This window comes from Solanum verrucosum, unplaced genomic scaffold (assembly GCF_900185275.1).
Source record: "Solanum verrucosum unplaced genomic scaffold, falcon-dt-bn FXZP01000049.1, whole genome shotgun sequence".
Lineage (NCBI taxonomy): Eukaryota > Viridiplantae > Streptophyta > Magnoliopsida > Solanales > Solanaceae > Solanum > Solanum verrucosum.
Window position 1 is genome coordinate 1,831,866 of NW_026020221.1, and position 24,627 is coordinate 1,856,492.

General features: G+C 33.1%; 1 protein-coding gene across 1 annotated transcript; it reads right to left on the minus strand.

The window, feature by feature from the left end:
- Positions 1 to 18,790: 18,790 nt before the first annotated feature.
- Positions 18,791 to 20,527, minus strand: LOC125831617 (protein HAIKU1-like). Its single transcript, XM_049510784.1, has one exon. It carries the CDS (start codon positions 20,217 to 20,219, stop codon positions 19,179 to 19,181), a length of 1,041 nt encoding a protein of 346 aa, XP_049366741.1. The 5' UTR covers positions 20,220 to 20,527; the 3' UTR covers positions 18,791 to 19,178.
- Between the last annotated feature and the right edge of the window lie 4,100 nt (positions 20,528 to 24,627).

Below are 24,627 nucleotides of genomic sequence, written 5' to 3' on the forward strand. Positions count from 1 at the left end.
CAAAGAGGAAAAGTCATGCATCTCGGGAAAGAGATTCATGCTTAGCAAGAGAAAGAAGTCATGCATAGCAAGAAGAAATCATGCACAACAAAGAGGAAAAGTCATGCATCGCGGGAAAGATATTCATGCATAGTAAGAGAATGATTCATGCATCGCGGAAAAAAGCCATGCATTGCGGGAAAGAGATTTATGCATAGCAAGAAGAAGAAATCATGCATGGCAAGAGAAAAGTCATGCATCAAGAGAAAGAGATTCATGCATAGCAATAGAAGGATTCATGCATCGCGGAAAAAAGTCATGCATTGTAAGATAAAGAAGTCATGCATCGCGAGAAAAGATTTATGCATTGCAAGAAAAAATTCATGCATCGCAAGAGAAGGTTCATGCATTGCAAGATAAAAAGGTCATGTATCACGGGAAAAATTTCATGCATCGTGGAAAAAGATTCATGCATCGCAAGAGAAAAATTTCATGTATCGCGAGAAAAGATTCATGCATCGCAAGAGAAAAGACTCATGCATCGCAAAAGAACATTAATGCATTGCGGGAAAAGATTCATGCATCGCAAGAGAATTCATGCATCGCGGAAAAAGATTCATGCATTGCAAGAGAAGATCCATGCATTTCGGGGAAAGATTCATGCATTGCAAGAGAAGATCCATGCATCGCGGGGAAAGATTCATGCATAGCGGGTAAAGAATTCAAGCATCGTAAGAGAAATGAGTCATGCATAATAAGAGAAGGAGTTATGCATCACAAGAGAAAATTTACTCATCACAAGAAAATCAACATCGACTGCACTATTTTTCTTTGCAAAGACGACATCAAGAGAACTATTAACATATTGTATCAGTCTATTTTACTACTTTGACATCAAATGAAGAGTACATTGAAGATCATATTGCAAATATGAGACACAAGCCTTATTTGATTCACGTCAAACCCGATATAATTGACGTCAAATGTTCAAGAAGAATAATTAAGTGTCAACACGGTAAAAGACACTGTCTCCCATTTGAATTGCATTTTTATGCTAATGATTTTTTTCTCAGTCTTTGTTGAGAGCATCCGAAAGGATGAATTCTCCAAAACAAATCACAGGTGCGGACGACATCAAAAAAGATGCAGCACAACGTGAAACTTTTTCTTAGCAGCGAACTAAGACATAGTCCAAAGAGGAGTGCCAAGCTCTTAGGACGCAAGCAAATGAGCGACTTCCACCACAATCAAACCACACCCCTATCAGAAGGCATGTGGGTTTTTTCTTTAGGTTTCCTGGTTTCAGTTTCGCATTCAGATTTTTTTTTTGTCTCTATCGAAAGTAGCTTTCCAATATGAGTGACAATGCACCAAGAGCTTTGGAAATTTTGTCTGTGTAAGTTCTTACTTATGGGTGTGGAGTGCACCGCATTCATGGCTAAGAGGTTGTAAGCCTCCTTTTCATACTCGACTCATTTTGTCACTCTTCATGAACCGAAGGTTATCTTGCATAATAGATTTCCTTTTCAACCGATTGAGTCGAACTACAAGCAGCATGATTCCCTAAAGCTAAGGATATGTAGGCAGAATCGATGTTGAAACTCGGCTGTATTCCAACATTCGCTCTTAAGTTTTATTTCCTAGTATTCTGACTTCTTCATAAGTCGATATCAAATAGCTTTTGAATTTTGTCAAAATCGTGCGTTAAATCAAGCGTATCGAACTACAAGGGGGCCTACATTCTCGTATAGCCTGAGATATGTAAGAGACTCATTTTCGAGGTTCAACCATAATTCCTAAAGTCCGTATCAAATCCATTTCCTAGAAAAGACGAATATGTAGTCGGTCAAAATTGGATTAGTCAATTTCATTTTTTTCGAATCTCTTGCATCCATTCGAGTAAAATGAGGGACAGTTGTTGACACCCAATTTTGACCCGCCATGGTAGGAATTAATTTTTTTGAGCTTCCTAATTTTCAAACAATTTGAAATAATTGGTTTTGTGAAAAAACTCAAAGTATTTCTCAAGTTTTTAAAATGATTTTACTTATTTATGTGATCAACGTGTTTTATATGGGTTCACATATTCAATTAGTTTATTATTTTTCTTAATAGTTGAGATGCGTCACTTTTTATGCTTATGAGTTAAATAATTTATTAATGTAATCTAGTCTTACTTATAGTTATACTTTAAAGACAATTAGTTTGATTATTTTATAATTAAGATCAATTATTTTATTTCGTTAAAATAAAGAAGCTCGTTAAATAATTTATATTAATTCGTCTTATTTAATTACTAGCCAAATTTTACTAAATGAATTCAATTTGGCCACACTCCTAATTCATCAATTAAATTCGTAATGCGATTGACCACTCAATTCGGTTAAAATTATAATTTACTAGCTATCGCTTTTACCCCATCCTTAAACCAAGTTAGGGCTATTTAATCAATCAAAAAGGGTATTTTCTAGGAACCTTTTCTTTTTACGATTTGCAGCTGCAATTCCCAGCCCAATAATTCTCGTGACCAGCCCACTCCAATGCCCCTTTTCCCCTTAACCCAACCCGATCCAGCCCACCATTCCAATTCCAAAAGAAATCCAGAAATCCTCCATACGTTTACAACAGTCCAAACGTATCACTGGAGTAGACGGGAAAAACAACGAGAAATGCGAAAAAAGCAGTACTGCGATTTTGTTTCTTCTCCAACGTCTCTCTCGACCAAGTATTATGGCAACAACACGCATTTTTCACCCTTTCCTCTTTCGAAATGGGGCGAAAACGTCATAAAAGAGTGTTTGTCCAAATCGGTGAAAGATTTTGATTTTTTTTAATTTTTGAATTGGGCCTTTGTTTGGTTGATTTTAGGTCCGTTTCCCCCCCTATTTTCCAGATCCCATTCTCCTTTCTATATATTTTTGTTTGTTGTTCACTGTGATGGGAGATTTTTTTTAGTTGGGATTTAGATTTGAGCAAAAATACACACAAATAGCCTAAGCAAAAATAGCTAAAGTACCTACTAAATACTTCAAAAAGAAAAGCAGAGGAGAACTGGTTTTCGGTTATTGCGGTTCGAGTCGGAACGTGTGGTGTTGGAAGTCATTCTCCCCTTGCTTTTCCCGTCCCTGTTTCGCTGCACACAAGAAGGTAATGCCTCCTCCATTATAATATCTCCCTTGCCTCTTCTTCTGTTGAAAAAGTGATAAATTTTTATGTCGGAAAGGTCTTATTGTGTGGCTATTTGTTGTTAGTCATTGTTGGTTTGTTGATGTTTCAATATGATATATTTGCTCTTGTATGATGCCATTACCTGGCCGAGTCGAATGTGTAGATTTACATCTAATGTTGATGTTTCTGGGCTGCTTCTGAGTTCTGTTCTTTGTTCCTTCTTCTAACTTTATTGCTTAATATTGTTGGGTCTGTGTTTCTCCATTTATATAGTGTTAAGCATTAGATGTGCGGGGTTTAGCTTATTTACTGTTGAATGTTGCTATTTGTGTAAGTTGAGTCCTCAAATCAACTAAAAATGGTTAGCATAGGGGGTGTAGTCGCATGTTTGTTCTAATCGTTTGGTCTTGTCTATTTCTTGAATGTCTTTGTCGGCTTGTTGCTTAATATGAGTTGTTTAAATTGAGTTTGTGTCCTCATGTTATTCAAGTTTTAGTCCGAAATGTCTATATTTGCGAGTTTAGTTTATGTAGGATCTGAGTGCTTCGCTTTGTTTTCTTTTAAATCTTATATTTATTTAGTTTCCTTCTTTTATGCTGGAATTTAATTTTGTTTAAAGCATGAATTTTATTTGGTATCATCCCCTCATGTGTGTGTTATGATGTCCCTCACATCTCATGTTGAAATTAATCAATTTGATCTCGTCATTTTGTCATGACTTTTGTTTCAAAGTAAAAAATCAGCTTGTTATTTTTTAGTTTATAAATTATTAGTTTTTTGGCAGATGGTTTTGATTGTTGTTGAAATATGATTGATTGTTTCATTAGCATGCTCTCTCTAAATTTTAAGTTACTTGCTGAGTGCTAATTAGTTGTTCATCTTGAAGTGATTTACCTATATAATGTCACCTGTAGTTTTTTTTTTTGATGGAATTTATTTTCTGATTATGCACGTGTTTAGCATTTTCAACATGTTGATATCCTCACTCTTCTAATATAGTAGATTATTTGTTTTGGAGGATTTCGTTCATTGTTTTGTTTAAACCTCTTATTCAGATTATTTATTTATTTTAATCTTTTCCTCACATTAGTTTTAAATAGTAGCCTAGTTCATTTCCTAGAATACATGTCTTTCTGGAAATTGATTTTCCTAGGGCATGATATATGATCGATGCTCACATGACCTTGTACATGCTATTTCTATATTTTTGTCAACTTGGATGTGTGGCCGGCTACCGTATTGATTCATTTGGCTTGAAATGATTGTTATGCCATCGTAGTTACCCATTTAAAGTATGTTATACTCTCCTGAATTCGTTCTTATATTACAATAAATCATGCTACTACTTTTATTTTCACCTCAAGTTGGTTTATATACAACTCTTTTGCCATTTTTATTTGCATGTGAAATCTGCTCAAGTCCCCACGGACTTTATCCTTGCATTTCTCATGGGCCACAGAGGCCCAATTTTAGTTTATCGAGTAAATCGGCCATTGAAAATTGACGTACAGGTCCCGGAGTTGAAAAAATAAATATTGAAGCAAATCGGAGAACTGAGAAGATTGGGCCAAAGGCCCACTCTTAAATCCAAAATTGTATTTTGTTATTTGATTGGGCCTAAGCCCATTTAGTTATTATTATTATTTCTGTTAGAAGTTTAGGACAGGTGAAATTGTGCCTATGGCCCAAATAATATTTTATTTTATGTTAGACTAGGACATGTGCAGGTGATCTAATGGGCCAAAGGCCCAAAATGAAAAATGGGTTCAAGTACTGATCCAGACGGACAGAAAAAACCCATACTTGGGCTCAAATCTCTTTCCCTCTTTGTTTTATTATGTTTATTTACTTGCTAATATTCGTCATTAATCTTAAGACCAACAATTCAAATCCCCGAAAGACGTCCATTTCGCTTTAAAAAATCAACTAAACCAGTCATCTCTCAACAAGACTTAAAAAAATAATTTTATAAGATAACTCACTTAGATAATATTTAAGTACTTCCCTTTTCCCTTTTTGAAATAGTTTTAACTGTAAAATAATTAAATTTTGCAATTTAAGTTAAGTTAAATTTAGCCAAATAATTAATCGTTGGATAACCGCATTAGCGGGTGTTCTAGGTGCTTTCAAACCCTTCCTAGAACACTAATTTGAACTCCCGAACCCCCCTTAAGTATTTTCAATTGATTCCCTGTTTTAATCTATTGAAAATCAGTTTTCTCGATTTTTCTTAAAAATTAAGTGACGACTCTTAAAACCAGTCAAATTATATATTTTCTAAATAAAACATCACCATGCGGAAGGAAGAATAGAAACTGCTGGAGATTTTCTTCGTCTTCACCTAATGAAACCTCACCGATACTACAACAGACTATGTCAAAAGACATAGCAAGAGTAGTATCAGTACAAAACACGTGTACTGATAGGCATCATCGGTCAACCCGACGCCCACCGCATAACATAAGAAACGAACTAGTAAGATCATGAAATAAACCACTCGTTTCTCCACCTTTGCCCTCTCTTGAAATACCTCCAATATGCATTGGTATTCTGCCTACTATCATCCTTCTCAATCCACCTACCTACCGGATACTTGATTGTAGTCTAACCATTCTAACACATAGAAAAATCCCCCCAATACAACCACCAACATTTCAACTAACCGTTCACGTCATACCCCTACTTCCTCGTCACATTACCCAGCCATAGTCACATAATACATTACATCAAGTTCTCTTAACACTAAAGCCAATCTTTTTTTCCCAAGGTGAAATCCACCTAAGCATATTTCATCACACGCTACCTCTACTCCTCGCCATTACAACCCATGAACAACCCTTACTATCTATTACTCGCCTCTTGAACACTTTTCCCTTTCACTATACTCAACAAGTTCGCTCATTACGACGAACAATCAAATATCCCTCATCATAAACGTGCCCACTAAGTGTAACATAAGCAAGTCAAAACAACACTATACTCGCATGCGCATATCAAACATATACAATATCATCAATATTTACGAACAACGAATAACTTCACATTTTATATCACATTATTGGCCCTCTTATGGGACCCAACCCAAACAACTAATTATGCCGGAACGTGGCAACCGATCCAAGTTAGTTATGCCAGAACGTGGCAACCGATCCATTCAACATACCACAATCACAATCACAATCACAAGTTGTCACGACCCGAGCCTACACCCTGAACGTGGCCGGCACTCGAAGACCATTGCTGGTCCCCAAGCGAACCATCATCCTGGCTGACTACAAGCGGAAAACTGATTCAAGCATACAAAGCTTAAAAACTGAAATAAAAGTTCGTAAAACTTAAATACAAACTTTAAGTCCAAAGAAAACTCTGTATAATAAAATATATACAACTCGCCATAAAAAGGCAACTTTAGTCTTTAAAATATTTAATAAAATAAATGAATAATACAGACTTCTTAACTATACTGACTATCTATGAAGCCTCTAACTGATAAAGATGGAAGTCGGGACAAGACGCATGACATCCTAACAACTGATATAACTGAAAGGTAAATGAAATCCTCCGAAAGCAAGGAGGCTCACCATAGCTAACTCAAACTCTCGGATGTATCAACAAAGCTCCTGTTGATGATCCTGAATACCTGTGTCTGCATCATGAGAAGATGCAGGCCAAATGACTCAGTACGTGGAATGTACGAGCATGTAAGAGGAATTCTAAAACATAAACATAAGCTTGAAACTTGATAGAAATGAAACATATTTACCTCTTCTCAAACTTACTCAACTCAAGGAATACTCAAGGGTACTCAAAACTACTCAAACTTGCTCAACTCAGAAGTACTCAAGGATAAGATACTCAACTCCGAGATTAGATACTCAACTCAAGGATATGATATTCGACTCAAAGATATGATATTCGACTCTGGATACTCAACTTTGAATACTCAACTAAATACGACTGAACTTATTTCAATATAAAACAATTTAAAGCAAGTGCAATATAAAGAAACAAACTGTTTAAAAACATGCTGTCAAATCTGTGTGTATGCAAGGATACAACATAACTCTGAAATGTATATAAAAATACAATAAACTGATGTATATAAAAATACAATAACTTCTGTGGGAGTTTCTCTAACCGACAACCATCACATAAGAGCTATAGTGATGATACAACGATCTACCTCACGCTGCCAACGCATTCTATACCCGGCCAAAGGTATAGGACCTGAACTACTAATTTCAAGAATGTTCAACTCAGAGGGTTCGTGCGGAATTATAAGCATGAACGACTCAACTCAAGGACTCAAAGATACTTCTCTTCTCAAGACTGCTCAACTTATAAGATTCATGCGGAATTATGGGCATGAACAATTCAACTCAAAGACTTTATGGGTAACATGTAATAGTCCCATGCTTAGAAATATAATCTCAAAGGGGATTAGGAACTCAATACTCAAGACTTAGAACTTGAAGATACTACTCCTCTCAAAGATACTCAACTTCTGGAGTTCATGCGGAATTTATGGGCATGAACGACTTGACTCGTAGGTCTACATAACATTATGAAACTCATGTATGTGACTCTTCTGATTCTCTGACTTACTTCCTCAAAACTTAGTTCAAATCGATAGTTGATCTCAAAGGATTCACAATTGAACTCAAAGGCTTCCTTGAACTCTACTCTTAACTCTCTCTTGAATTTGAATTATGAATTCAAGAGTTATGATTCATGATATGAAGGATCTCAATAACAATATAGCTATTCGATAATTAGGAATAGAACTTTTAAAAGAAACATGAATTCAAGAACTCAAAATCAACTTATCTCAAGAATACTCAAATCTAGGGAAGGTATCCTAGATTACTCTTTTACTGATCTGAAAGTAGATGTAGGGTGTGAGGACGAACTAGTCCAACACTATGATAGTCTTACATACCTAGAAGAACAAGATTCTTGAAGAATCTTGAAGAATCTTTAAGAATCTTTAAGAATCTTGAAGAAGAACTTGATTAGAAGCCTTGAAACCCTAGCTTGAAGGTAAACAATCAAGAAGACCTTTCTTGAGATTCTCGAGTTAGTTTCTTAAAATCTCTATAGCCAAAAATTATGATTTTCATGAGTGAAGATGAAAATCTGATTGTTTTGAGCTTTTTATTAGTCAAGAAATTCGTTGATGGTTTTCTTGGAGGTAAAAAGACAAAAACCGATTAATTTCAATATTTTCCCGTCGGCTAATTCGTAACAGCACTATATAGGTTACTAAAATAGTCATAACTTTTTACTTAGATATTGGATTGACGTGAAAGTGGTGGGATTGGAAAGTAGATTCAATTACCTTTAATTAGATAGGTTATGGCTCACGTAACTCTTAATATTCTAAGAGATATGGTCGTTTAAAGTTGACCTAAGCAGAATCTTACTTCAAAACTTAATAAACTTCAAGAACACTTATCAAGAACTTAAATCCATAAATTTCAAGAACGAAATTACGCTGAATAATTCATGATTGGCGTGTGGGTGAAAGAACCCAACACTATGGAAGCTTACATACCTCTTAGGGATTAAAGCCATGGCGAAAATCCGCAACAAGGTGCAAGAATCTCGACGAACGCTCTCATCCTTTCTCTTTTCTCCTCTTTTCTCTTCTTCTTTTCTCTTCTTGAATTCTCAACTAAAATCCTAGGCGTATTTTAGGATTATAAAACTGAACCTAATAGGATTAGACCCTTAAAATATTACTAAAAATGAATTAAATCTGATTGGGTAAGGAAAAGACCAAAATACCCCTCTTTATTTTCGGCTAACTTTCCTTATCTGGACAACCTATCTTCAAAAGGTCATATCTCACTCATCCAACCTCGAAACTTAGCAAACTCGGCGGCGTTGGAAAGATAAGTCAAAGGTCTTTTATACGGTATCTAGTAGCACACCTAACTCATCCTGAGCTACGAGTTATGGTCATTTGAAGTCGACCCAAAACTCATACTTAAGCATAACTTGCAAAATTTCAGAGTTTGCTATTTCCAATTTAGTTCTTTTCGAACTCAAGGTGCTACATCTAGTGAACTTAACACTTAAGAAATTTTAATTCCTCGGTAAAATCCTACTCACAACGAAGGATGGTTCAAGTCTTAGTTCAAAAAAATTTCTGGGGTGTTACACAAGTATATCCTCAAGATCATACATTTAGGTCATGATTTCATGGCAATCATAATTCATTTATCTCATATACCACAAGTGTGATCAATAATGCATCATTCATATACATATATGTATCATAATGAAACAAGAACATCATACATCACACAATCATAGAGTCACAACCATCACCTATGGATTATTCATCAACACGCCTCATACAAACCCTAATTCAGGCATACTCAGCCCTAATTCATCATCTAAGGCTTTTTTCTAGAGTTTTAAATCATGAATCCTTCGGTACATGAAGGTCTACGCATAAATCCTACCATTGATTTACATATATTACACGGTGAGTACAGATTTAAACTACTCAATTCATAAAACCTAGCCTACCTGGGCGCCAAGCAGTTGTACGGAGTTTTTGACCTCGATACCGGTTTTTCGAGCTTCGTGATGGTGAATTCGGCCAAGAATCCGCAAGCTATCGCCACCCTCACGCTAGAATTCTCTTTCTCCTTCCTTCCCAAGCTTACAACAACTTTTCTGAGGTTTCTAGGGTGTTTTACGACTTATTTAGGTATTTTAGAAAGATGAAGAAAATAAGACTTCACGTAATTTATGCTCAGCCTTGCCTATCCCGCCCTGGCGCCGCCGCCCTAGCGGCATCTGGCCCGCTATGGCGGGACAAGGCCCAATTTTTTTCCGGATTTTGCTTTTCCTACTAACGACGGTTTTGGATCATTACAAATATTTATCGAGTGATTAATGTGGTAACAAAATAACTTATCAAATTAATTATGTAATTAATATTTCTAAGTGTGCAATAGACAAATACGTACTTTTGTTTTGTTGAGACATTTTTTTCCTTCTTTTGTGTGTTCATTTTTCTTTTTGTTTTCTTTTTTCATTCTATTATGGGTCATTTTCAAGTGGAAATAGAAAGTTTTGCTTCAATTAACTTTCCATATTAATAATCTAAATCAACTACTCGCTTGCTTCATTTTAGGCATAATACATAAACATTACTCTTAACTTGGAAGTATTTTTCTTAGATAGTCACTCATGTTTGAAAAATTATCTAATAATATCACTTTTGTTTGTTTTAGAACTATAATATCACCCAATTTTAAATATTTTCCTCAAAATATACTTCACATAAAAAACCATATTTCTCTCTCCTAATGAATGTGATATTATTCCTTTTTTTACTAATAATTTAAAAAAATAACTTTTCAAATCAACCCATATGATATGCTCGGTAAAAAAATAATTACATAAAACAAAGTGAACATTTTAAAACAAACTCATATTTATTTTATGTTATTATGATTAACACTAATTATTTATTCTAAATCATTCCTTCTTTTAAGTTCTTATAGAATGCGCAAGGTGAACATTAAAAACAAGCAAAAGTGAACGAAAGAAAAAAGAAAAAGAAAAGTGATGTTAGAGAACAATTTTCACGTACTCATAAAAAAATTAAAAGTATTATATCAACTAACTCTTTTTACGGATTTTTTTTCTAGCAACTATTCCCTCTGTCCATTTTTATTTATTCATTACATTATAAATAATTATTCATTTGTTACTTGTTTATTTTAAAAAATTGAGTGATAATTTATTACTTAGTTCCTAATTCACTGTTATTAGTAATTATAGTCATTTGTCAATGCATTTTTTAAAATATAAATTTATTATTTTCAAAGATTGATATAGTAAAATTATCTTTATTATTCTTTAAGATATATGTCAAATTAATACTGAACAAGTAAAGATGTAAAAATGGACGGAAGGAATAGCAACTTAATTTCCCCTTTTTTTTATTTTTTATAAAATAGTATTTAAAAAAAGAATGTCATTATATGACATTCCATTAAAAGTGTGCACTTTGCATATTCTTTAAGAAATTAATGAATGAATGAATTGAGAAATAATTTTAGAAAAATAATTAATGTTAAATGTAATAATAGAATAAAAAATGTATATCTCTTAATATGCTAAAGTAAAAAACTAAAAATGATAAATAATCAAGAATTATTTTTTTTGTTTTCTTTTTACTGAATATAATATGAGTTATTTTAAAAAGTTAATTTTTTTAATAAAATAAATAAATAATGTGTGATGGCATCTCAATAGGAGAGAGAATAATGTTTCTTCTGTGTCAAATATATATTGAGGAAAATATGTAAAGTTGAGTGATATTGTAGTCCAAAAACAAACATAAGTGATATTACTAGGTAATATCTCAAATATGGATGACTATCTAAGGAAATTACTCAATGGACAACTATGCCCTCCAACTTTAATAAGATTTGTTTAATAAAATATAGTTCTAATTAAGAGCATGTTCAACATTATTGTTGGGAGGCCAAAAACACTTATTTTGACGAAGAAGTGTTTTTTTTTTTTAGAGAAATTAAGGTCTAAAAATTTCTGTTTCTTTAAAAAAGCAGAAACAGAAGCAGAAAATTATTTTTTTCAAGATCAAACTCTCCTTGCCATATATACATATTTGGCAATATATTTCTTATTTATTTATTTATTTATTGTGGTGAATTTCATTAGGTAGTGATTTCAATTTGTGGAATGGTTTTTAAATCATTTTGCTTCATATTTTTAAGTATATTTAAATTATTATGTTAATATCATATTACTATTTAATTTATTTTTTATTTATATATATATATAATAATGATTCAAAATTTAAATATGTAATATTAATTTAATAAAAGTAAAATATTAATTCTATACTTTATAATAAATATTTAAAATATTTTTCTCATTATAAAATAATCATAATATTAAAAATGCATTGATACTTGTCTTTTTCGTAATTTGACTCACAAAAACACTTTTAAAAAATGATTAGTCAAACACAATCTACTTATCAAAAGCACTTTTTAAATAATTAACCAAACAACAATTATTATTTTTCAAAATCACTTTTCTAAAAAATCATTTTAAAAAAATATTTCTAAAAATAAGTCATTTTTTGCAGCAATGTCATGCAGACTCTAAATCTTTGAATATGTAAAACGAATGGAGGTAAAATAATATGATACACATGGAATAATTAGTCACTTCCTTTTTATTGCAAGAAGAATATGTGAAAACAGCGCCATTTGCAAGAGAATTCGAATTCTCTCAACATTTCGTATCGTCTCCAAGAGTGTATAGACAAAAATCAAAGTTTGCTTTCAAAAACATATCTATCTTATTTTAAAATTGTCGGTCTTACTTACTTTTTTATTTATAAACAAAAATTGCCTCTTTACTAATTTGACAAGTCCTTAATTTCAACATTTTATATGCACATTTAAAACTACAAATTAAAAAATATTTTAATATATTATTAATATCTTAAATTTTCAAATAAATGGACTTGTCTCACGCTTTTTCAAGAACAAGAACTTTGCCAATAGAAAATAATGAGACTGTAGAAGGGAGGAGAATAGATAATTGGGTTACCCTAAATGACAAAAGGTTTTACTGCAAAACCATTTTTTTATCGTGAAATGATTTTATAATCGCACAAGTATTTTTAATTTATTTTTATCATAAGTTTAAAAATATTATTAATTCTTGAATTTCATATTTAATTAAATAATTTTACATAAATTGAGATAGTAAGAACAATAATTTTAAAAATTATGCTAAAAGCATATATGTTGGAAAAATTATAATACGAATAGGAAGTGATCAACACGAATTGTGATAAAGTGATATATATTTCTTCATTCAATCATTCTTTATTAAAGTTTTCAATTTGAGTTTTTTTTTTTTTTTTAACAAAATCACTTTTATTAGAAAATATTTTTACGATCCGTGTTGGTTAGGATTTAGTTATAGCAATTGGGAATTCCCATGGCCTTGCCTATTCGTACTGTTGGAAAGACGGAAAGTAATATAGATAGAAGGAGGTATCTTCTTTTATTTTTCAACGATAGATATATAGTAATATTTTAAATTTATTGGTGGATTAATTGAATACCACTTGTCAACATCAGCTAAAACGTGAGAGAGTTTTACTTTTAACTTATTGGTGGGTCGATGAGGTTTAAAATTATTAAAATGGTCCCTCACCTAATCCTATCCAATTCCATAATTGGTATGCGTTTACCTTCACATACCATTGGTGAAATATTGTAGTCGGCCAAGTTGACAAGAATGCTGGATATCAATGAGAATGTACCACTTTACGATAACACTTACGGGCAGTGACGAAGTCAGAAATTTAATTAAAGGTATTCAAAAATAATTATTTGTGGCTATCAAAAAATAAAATAAAATATTATGCTATTTGGGGTTCGAACCCAAAACTCCTTCAATCAAATAAACATCTATTACCACTATGCCAAAGACATAACTTTTGTCAAGGATGTCCAACTTAATTATATATCCTTTTAATGTAGAATTTGACATACATATACAACGTAATTTTTGGCGAAGGGTGTCCAGTTGGACACTTTGGGGTAGCTCTAGCTACGCCCCTGCTTACAGGTTGTTTGGTAGTTGAATAATTGTCACGACTCAGACCATCGTGATTGGCACCCACACTAATCCTCCGGTGGGAGAACCATTTATGCTAATTAGCTAACCAACTAAATCAAAATACTAAGACATTTAAGTTACAGAAACAAGTTAAATGCTAAGGAAAGAAATAGGGAGTTCCCATAAACTCCAAAACAATAGTCTAACAACTAAACAAATGCGGAAGTAAATCCTAGAACCTAAAAGTTAATGTACCAAAACTCTAACAAGATCCATAAATCTAAACAAGAAGGGTTACAACCTCAAACTAATGTACTAATAACTAACTAGAAAGTCTAAGTCCGAAAGGTGGACATAGACAGAAAGAGAACTCATGGAAGCCCGGAAGAACTGGCTCACTCTTGAATTCGAACGATCACTGATCTTCTAAACGAGGTCTGTTAATAGCCACTTGAAGATGCCTTGTACTCAACAAAGAAAGAGCAAGTGCAATATCAATACACAACTACAATGTACTGGTAGGATCACACGGCTATCCCACTAAGTGCAACATATATAAGTCATTACAACAATATAACAACATGCATATACTGAATATATACAATATCAACAATATTCAAGAACAACGGAGCATTTGACAAGTCTTAATTATACAGTTATGTCAAGTCAATGGTCCTCTCATAAAACCCAAACTATTAGCTTATCGAAACGCGGTACCCGATCCAATGATTATGCCAGAACGTGGTACCCGATCCAATGATTATGCCGGAATGTGGCGACCGATCCCATAATTATGCCGGAACGTGAAAACCGATCCAAGTTAGTGTGTCGGAACGCAACACCCGATCCATTCAACAAGCCACAATCACAATCACAAAGTACATTCTCATAATCATACAATCAAGTCATGGCATTCTTCATTCATATATCCTCATTTACAATTAATGTGATCAATAATGCAACATTCGCATACATACATGTATCATAATGAAGCAAGAACAAACATACATCACAGAATTATAGAATCACAACCAACACCTACCTCAAACAAAGCTTGAATCCCTTAAGAAACTTGATCCTTCCCTTTCCGGATTCGTTCTGGCTGTTCTTGGTCTACAAACAATCAATATAACACGAAAATCAATAAATAACCACAAATTACCCGGATTACTAACAATCCTATCAACCCTAAATCAAACTCATGATCCCAATATCCAAATTAGGGTTTTTCCCACTGTAATTCCCAGATCAAAACCCTTCCCCATCGATAATTACCCATTAGATTACGTTCTACGAATCGAATAACGGATTCGGGGAGTGAAAATCTTACCTTTAGCCTCAAGAATGGTGGAAAACTGTCAAGAAAAGCACTGGGTTCGTTCCTTAGCTCTCAAGTTCGAAAATTACATAATAAAACATTTTTGGGGTTTATTTTCGACTTTAAGTCACGTCTGCCCCGCCACGGCGGTACCCACCCCGCTACAGCGGCCCCGCCCTGGTGGCAGAAATCCAATCTCAGCAGCTTGCACGGAACCAGTGAGCAAAATTAATAATTCCAAGACTCCATTTCACAATGCACCTTCAACCAACGACACTCAGAAACTACCCGTTCACGCTACGATCAATTTCGGGAGTTCTACTCGCCTGAATTTAATTTCGTAAAGTCGTACGGGTTTCTTAACGACTTATCTATCTACTCATGTAATCAAATTCATAATTAGATCACCTAATTGCTACCAGATTTCCCTAGACTTTAATGACTCTGATTTCGTCCAAATCTGGACTAGGTTGGGAAATCTCAAGATACTACGAAAAAGTTTTCCGGCTCAAAATTTTTTCCCGTTGACTTTTCCTATAATGACGGGAACATGTCGTTACAATAATAAATAAGTTATATATGACTTTTTTTTCTTATTTTTAATTGGCTCTATTGTTTTTGTTGCTCTTTTTGCTTTCATTGCTACTTGTAGGACCTTTTGTTGAATTTAACATCATTTATTAGTGTTCTGTATTATAAATAGTAAACTTTTCATCCTGCAAAGAAGCACATACATTCCTATTCGTGGACACGCATGTTCTTTTGTCTTCACTCTACGGTCCAAGTAGTTTTCAGGAATGATTCTCTCTTATCTCCTTTTTTTTTCTTTTTTTTTTTCATTCGATTTTTCGTACCTAAGATTCAAACTCAAAACATCTAATTAACGATAAAGAAATACTTATCACTTACCATCTTTGATGGACTTTTATTACCTATTCTGCTTTAATGGAAAGAAAGGTCCCTTTCTTATTTATTCTAAATTTGAATGTAGTAGTACTATTCCACATGAGAGTGTCCCTAAATAGTATTGTACAGCTAATTAAATCCTTACTGTAAGATACTTTTGCCCCAGTATTTCAAGATTTATTCATGTGGTATACCAATCAAGAAATGACTCAGATTATTTCTTGGCTTCTCCATCAATGATGGTCAGTCCAAAATGGTGTGGGCTCTTTTTTGTTAGTGGGGGTAGTCGATGCCTGAGAAACTACCAATCGGTAACCAATTGACATCATATTCCAGTAAATAGTTCTTTAATTTTTTCCAACCAAACCAATCCAAATAATTAAAAGCTTATATCACTTTACTCCGTCTCTCCAGACCCTACTTGTGAGATTGCATTCAGTATATTAGCATTGTATAATCTAAGTTCAATGGAACGTTACTTGCTCCATTCCAACCATAAATAGGTAGTTATAATTTTTAAAATTTCTACAACATATTGAAGGGATTTCATAATTTGGAACCGTGATATCAGACTGATGTTGCAAATCTTAATTTGTTTTGTTGGCCTCAACTGTTGTAACTTAGTACTAAAAAGTTTTTGATGTGCATTTTTTCATTGACGAATGAAGCATCATATCACCCGTCAACTTCCAGCAGACAAATAAAAATCTTTAATCTCACTGTTCTATATGCAGACACAGACGCAAACATATCTTTGCAATGAGGAAAGCATACAGCAAACAAGTTTGGCAGTTAGCAACAAGTTGATGAATTAAAGTCATCATACTGCATTTGCCTTGTAACCCTTGGTGCATGAATCATAGAAATTATAGGCCTAAAAACAACTTATTTTAAGGCAAGTAGGAGGAAACAAACCAGTCTCCTGACTTTATATGCAATGGGAACACATTCTATTGGCCAGATGGTAAAGCGAAAAGCTCATTCAATACTATCAAACTGGGATTTTTCTTCCAGAAGGCTATAGGCTATAGCTTAACTGGATGAAGCAGCCAGATCAGCCACTAAAAGCAATTTAATATTCAACTGAAAGATGAGAACATGACAAGATAATCATCAACAGATATGAGGCATCACATGATAGCCGCAAACCAAGACCCAAAACAATGCGGAAAACTTCAAGTGGTTAGTTGTGGGTAGCACCGTTAACAGCAACAAGATTGTTAAGTATCAAATCACATGAGCAAATTACTGCCACTAGTATCACAAGTATGCTAAAGAGATGAAAGAAACACACTTAAACTACTGTGGACATATGATAATACATGTATCTGTGCAGTGCATATGAAAACAAAATGTATTAGATCGAAGGTAGTAAGAGTCTATTGTAGTGATAAAAGATAACCTCCAAAAGATCCCAACAATATGAGCAGAGTAAATTTATAGGACTCTGAAACAGCTTTCGGGAGCTGTAAACAGTTTAACAGCTTTGGGATGTTAACCATTCATATGCTTTCACTTTTCCAAACAAAATGGTAATCTGCATTTGAGAGATCACCTTGCATAACTGTCCTGGGCCGTACTTCACCAACTTATGCAAATGTGGAATGTTCTAGGTTTTAACATTGTTTCTAACCTCTATCTGCCTCAAACATCATCCACTATCATTTGTTTGTTTTCAGAATTAAAAATGAGTTTCTTAGGTTTTCTTCTTCCGCTGGTCTAAAATGGTGATACTGCAATAGAATGCTTCAGCAACATATACATGTAGCACCTACATTCGACTTATAGACAGATAGTGTACTAAGGGATATCGTTCTGTTTTATAAGGAGGACACATCTAAAAGCATCATCCCAGAGTCACTCAGGACAAGAATATCCAGTGTTCTGCTATTACCAAAGAGGTTCATATAATTTGATTGAATAGATAGATTATTGTATACTCAATGAAATTAGGAACTGCACTTACAATTACTCAGATCTGTTGACCCTTTCCACCTCCAAACCCTCCTCTCTTTTCCCCTAATATTAATATGGTATTAACCTAATAGTTCTACCTGTTTCACCTGCCAAGCAACCAAATGAGAGAGCATTCCTCCAGAAAATGAGCAACTCACACAATCAGAAAATCAAAAATTAACATTCTTGACATGTTAAATTACATATTTTTTGACATTAAAATATGAGACAAAGGGATAAATGAAAACCGAACTCTTTTCTTTATAAGTACGAAAAAGTAAATACGGCATTCATCTTCTAAATATAAAAAGGTACTTAAATCACCCTTTTTATAACTTCAAATATAATGCTACAAACACTATTGGAAACAAATGACAGATAATGAGTAAGAAATGGTTAACTATAATTAATTAATTAAATAAATAAATAAACGACACTTTTGTCATTTGTGTGTTCTTTTACATGTATTGCTATTTGCTATTTAGTAACAACTACCAAGTGTGTTGTTACTCCATATTACACTGGGAATAAAATAGCAACATACCTAATGCAGGAATACAAGACTACAAAATAACAAACAAATATTGTATTTTTCATACGGAATTTAGCATAGATATTATTTCAACTAAAACAGTCAGCCAGTCAAACCCCCGGGACTTTTTTGGAGAAGACCATGTGAGAAGAAAAAATTAGGAAGAGGGATATAAACATAGTTCTGTATGGCAGAAAGGATAATGATATCATTCACAAATGAAACAATAAGCAGATAATTTTCTTTAAATAAACAATTGATCCCAAAGGCAACAAACTGAAAATTGATCTACATGATAGGAAAAAGAACCAAAATATTTGATCCCAAAGTTGACATTACAAGGAATACAAGAACCTTTCCAGCTACATATAAAATTCAATTAACTATCATCTAACAAGCCTGACCTTTTCAACTATTCAGTTGAGAGTTGCTAAATGTACTAAATAAGGGCTACGCAAATAAAGAGATACATCTGCTACAAACTCTACATTGAAAGAGTCAAATATTTGAAATATATGTTAAGAAAAACAAAGAAAAAAAGTATAAACACGTTCAGAAGGATCTCTTACATTGTGTACACTGCATATCCACAGGGAAAAAGCTTTAATTTGAAAGAGATCTACCACTTTGACAAAACTCGAAGCAAAGAATTCATCAAGATCAGCAGCTCTCTTCGTGGTGGTGCTATTGACCCCTCCATCTTGGACTTGACATGGGGAAGAACCCAGAAGGTGACAACGGAAATCCATAACCAGGAGAAGGAGGAAATTGTGGTCCAGCGCCAAAACCTCCAGGCTGTGCCATAGGAGAGAAGAAGAAATTTGGTGTCAGCGGTGGAGGATGCTGCATACCTGGAGAAAGAAATGGATAAGGGGAACGGGGAGATAACAAATTCAAGAAGCCAGTGGGTGAAGGCAAAAGATACTGAGAAGTAGGTGAAGGCAAAGGAGGAGGCCCATTTATTCCCGGAGAAGGAAGAGGTGGAGGAGGACCATTCATTCTAGGAGATGGGAGAAGAGGTGGCCCATTCATTCTAGGAGATAGAAGACGCGGAGGAGGACCATTCATCCGAGCAAATGGGAGAGGAGGAGGGCCATTCATTCTAGGAGATGGAAAAGGTGGCATTGAAGGATTAGGAAGCAAACCAGATGATGCTGGATGTGCTTGAAAATGACCAGGACCTTGAAATTGTGTTAGTTTAGGCCCTGAATCTATTATTGAATTTTGAAGATAACGCATATAAACTGAAATTGGAGACTCAGTTGTATTTGTCCAAACATCTCCAGGAGTTGGAGGTAACATAGGCGGTGAGGGCTGACCATAGTGGGGAGGCGGTCTTACAATATTGTTCTGGTAAGGAACACCACCTGCAGGTCGAGCTGGGGCAGGGATCTGTGCTGGAGGGTGGATTGGAATTTGGGGACGATTTATAGGAGTCAAAGGTGGTGGCCGAATCTTTTGTAATCTCATACTCGGAGGCTTAGAAGGATTCTGGGGAGGTCTAGCTGGAGGCTCTTGAGATGGTGAACCTGTCAGTTGTTGAACAATGCTCCGAAAATCATTCTTGTTAATATTGTAAACCTGAGGTTGAGGTTGTTGCCTAGCACTATTTGCATTGTTGAAATTGGGTTGGTGTATAGGAGGACTCTTGTTGATATTCTTCCCAAATTTATTCACACCCAAATGATCAGAATTCCTACTGTATGACCGATTTGAATTATCCATCTCAAACACTTCAATACAATGACTAAACTCCAAAATATATTATCTTTAATACCCTTCTCAACACTGCAACTGAAACCTTATATCACTGCAATAGACCTTCTTCTGCCTATGCAAATATACACTTTGAATTTAAGATATAGCACCCTAAACTCTCCAAACTTAAACAAATCTGAAAAGGGTCTGAAGCAGCATTATGATAACAACAAACTTTACCCTTGAAATTGAACAACTATCACCACAAACAGTAATACCCATAGATCAACCAACCAGCTTCAACTCCAAACAAACATCTGCTTCAGTAAACACAACTTTATTCGTTCCACAATATATTTAATTCCCAAATATCATATATCACCAAACTCTTCCAAAAACGAAACAATATACAATATTTTTACTTTACAAATACTTGAGTCCAAACGAGCAAACAGAGAACAAAACAACCTTAAAAAAATTCAACTTTTATCTTTTTCCCAACTTCCAATTTATCAGAGAGATAGATAATTCACTGAAATTGAAAAAAGGTTAGAGTAGAAGAAATTTACGTTGTGATTAATTGGGGCAAATCGTCGAACAGTTGAACTGCAAAATTGGTCTTCAGTTATAGGTACAAAAACTTGCGTCTTATATGAGTTAAGAAGACGTAGAGTAAGAGAGCTGAGCACGGCGGAATGAGGTGGTGGAGTTGGTGGGTATCGTCAGTCAACCAAGAAATGAAAAGGAAATTGAAGTTTGATAAATGACGCGTTTGGCCGTGAAAATAAAAATAGAATTCACTTTATTTTAAAGTGAATTCAAAATTGGATATGAAATTGTGTTTGACTGTATTATACATTTTAAAGAATTTATTAGAATACTCAACTTGAATAATTTATGTGAAATATACAATAAATTTACTTTATGGGTATTATTTCAAAATAGATAATTTAAATAATATGATAGATTAGATTTAATTCGAGCTATTGTATGCTATTATAAATTTATTTATTTTACTTGTTAAAATTTATTAAGTTTGAGTTGATGATGAGGGTTGTGTTTTGTTATAATTTTTATAAATAATATAAGATTGTCAGAATGTAATTTCTCTCTCTCCATATATATATAATTTAAATAAAATTAAAATACGAAAAAAATAAATATAGTGAAGGTGAAAAAAAAAAGTAAATAAGGTTTTGGGTATTTATCAAATACCAAATACAACTTAAAGTTGTATTGAAATTCAGAAATTCTTATAATCAAATGTTGATTTTTCGTAAATAACACAAATAAAAAATTGAAAGAAATTTTTCCTCTGTTTTTATTTACTGTTTTAAAAGAATAACATTTATTTTTAGCAATGTTTTGATTATAACTTTTTACATGATTGGGCAAATGACAACTCGAAAGTACTCTCCTTTAGACTTCAACTCCAATTGAAAGATGCGACTTTAGAAGTGAATTTTGAAAAAAAAAGACTTTGTTTATTTTTTGTATGTGTTTAAAATCTTAAATTGATAACCATTTTAATGTATCTGATATGTTTATAATTTAAAGATGTGTCATTTTATTTTTTTTAAAAGTAAAAAAATTCATGAACAAATGAATTTAGTTTGAAAAGATTATGCTGAAACTAGAATCTAGATAGGAAAAGGTTGGTGGAGTTAGTGGGGGCCACAGCTTGCCCCTGCGGAGTTGAATTTTGAGTGAAAACACTGAAAGAAAAAGAAAAGATTGGCGAATTACGGTGAAATTGTCAAATACATATTTAAGTTATGTGAGACTTTATTATTCTCTATTTTTCATAGTGTTATTTATATTAAATTATGTGAGAGTTTTATCACTTCTATTAATTTAATTATTCATTTATATTATTTAATTTTTTGAATTTGTTTTGCTTTACTATTGTTTTAAGGGAAAATGCATAAGTACCCCCTAGCCTATGCCCGAAATCCCAAAGACACACCTAACCTTTACTAAGGTCCTATTACCCCCCCCCCCCCCCCGAACTTAATTTATCTATAATATTATACCCCTTTTCGGCCTACGTGGCACTATCCTCGAAAAAATGTCAACATGCGCTGGGCCCACAAGACAGTGCCACGTAGGCCAAAAAGGGGTAGAATATTACATATAAAATAAGTTCGGGGGGGTAATAGGACCTTAGTAAAGGTTAGGTGTGTCTCTGGGATTTCGGGTATAGGCTGAGGGGTACTTATGCATTTTCCATTGTTTTAATGTAGTTTCTGATGGATTTAGTATAGTTTTGGCTGCTGTTTTAGTGTAGTTTTTTCTATAATTTTGATCTAATTATATGAACAATAATAATAATTTATCAGTTTTATACCTCAAATAAATAAAATTATTTAATTTGTCTCATATTCATGACTTGATACAATTTTTAATGTTTTTTTAATTAATTGTGTTTATTAAACTAATTGTACCAAATAAATAAAGTTATTTAACTGAGCTCATATTCATGACTTGACACAATTTTTTAATTTTTTTAGAATGTGTTTATTAAGCTAATTTTATTAATAATATTTTGTAATTCTTTATTTCACTATTATTATTTTATTAAGTATTAATATTAGTATGAATAATAAAAGTCTTTTGATTTGTTAAAATAAATAAGAAAAAAATTAATATAAAAGATAAATAAATTGAAACGAATAAAGTATTTTTTTAATCAATTACTTTTAAGTGAATAAAATAACTAAAATTGATCGGAGGGGAATACCCAATCACAGTTTAATTTGATAAACCATGGTGTCGAGTTTGACCTAGATTTAGATGATCTATTCAGCCACAAATTTGAAGTAAAGAGATTCCACGTTGCATGGAATAAGAAAGTTTGACTTTGACTGTAAAAGTAAAAGTATGGACCAATTTGTTCTACGGTATTAGATCAATTATTTATTTATTTATTTATTTGTTTATTTATTGATTTTTTTTTTTGTTAAAGGGACATTTTATTATTATTATTATTATGGAAAACGAATGGTGTTTACAAAATGAACGGATTGAATTGAATTTGAGCTAATTTAACTTAAATAGATTGAACTGCAATTCACTTATATGAATTTGGTAAGATATTGATTAGGATTTAGGTTAAATGGTTTTGACTCACAATTATCTCTTAAAATTAAAAAACTTTAAATCGCTAGATTGAAATCAGTTTTAACAATAAAAATTCTACTTTAAGAATATGTTTGATATGAATGGATAACATTAATAAAAAAAAAATAATTCAATTTTCTCATGTTTGATTAACTTAAATATTTTAAAAAATAATTTTCGAATAGACTTATTTTTCTCTAATTTAAAGAAAATGGGTTTCTTTAATAAAGTAAAAAAAAACATTTTCAAAAATTCTCTTTTAACCTTACCACCGCCTAATCCACCCAGACCTAGACCCCGACCTGAGGACTGAAGCCCAACCCTTATCATGATCTCGATCCCAACCCCAACCTCAACCCAAGACAAGAACTCACCCTAAGTCGACTATGATCATGACCTTGACTCCCAAGTCCCAACCTAACATCAAACCCTATATCCAGACCCATATCCTAACTCGAGATCAAAATTCGACTCCCTATCTGACCCCAACCCCGAATCCCAACTTTTATTAGGACCCAACCTCTACCCTGACCCGAATCTCGATCAGAATCCTGTCCTCGATCCACCCATACTCTTGACTTTGATCCCGATCCTCAGTTATAGTGACACCAACCTTGATCTCTATAGATTCAACCTCCACCCTTATCAAATCCAGATCCTGGTCTGCCTTCAACTCAAGACTCACCATGATCCCCACTCAAGAGCAATCCTCAGATTAAAAAATACTTTTTTTTTTTTTGAAAAAAAAGTAATTACTTATTCTATAAAAACAAATTCAAAGACACTTTCAATTGTATCAAACAAACTAATTAAACCCAAATCAAAATTATAACTTTATGACTTGCCCATTGGAGTTGTGGTGTAATTAAGAAGAAAGTCACGCAGCCATTAGGCTATCTTTAGAAAATTAAAAAATAAGCATCATGTTGCACATGGCTTAATTGTAGCAGCCAGCTTTTGATCCATACGCACAAATAGTTAGCGACTTTTCATTCTTATTTTTAATTGCCAATTAATGAACGCAAAATTAAAATTAAAGAGGCGTTATCAAAAACTTCATAAACTCATATTATTTTTTAATTAAATAAAAGATTTGCATGCATGATGTAACCTAGCAATATTATCCGCACACGAAAGTGAAAACTTACGCCCCCGTCTCGAAATAGTTGTCTATTTACTAGAAATATTTATATCAAAATACTTGTATTATTTTAGAAGTTAACATAATTTTTTTAATTTTATTTTATTTTTATTATAAAAATAATTGTTCTTGAAGACTACAAATATCTCCATTATGTCATATAAGAAGTAAATA

Bases quoted from the DNA above. Each gene is read 5' to 3' on its own strand.
- LOC125831617 (XM_049510784.1), bottom strand. From the start codon at position 20,219: ATGGATAATTCAAATCGGTCATACAGTAGGAATTCTGATCATTTGGGT.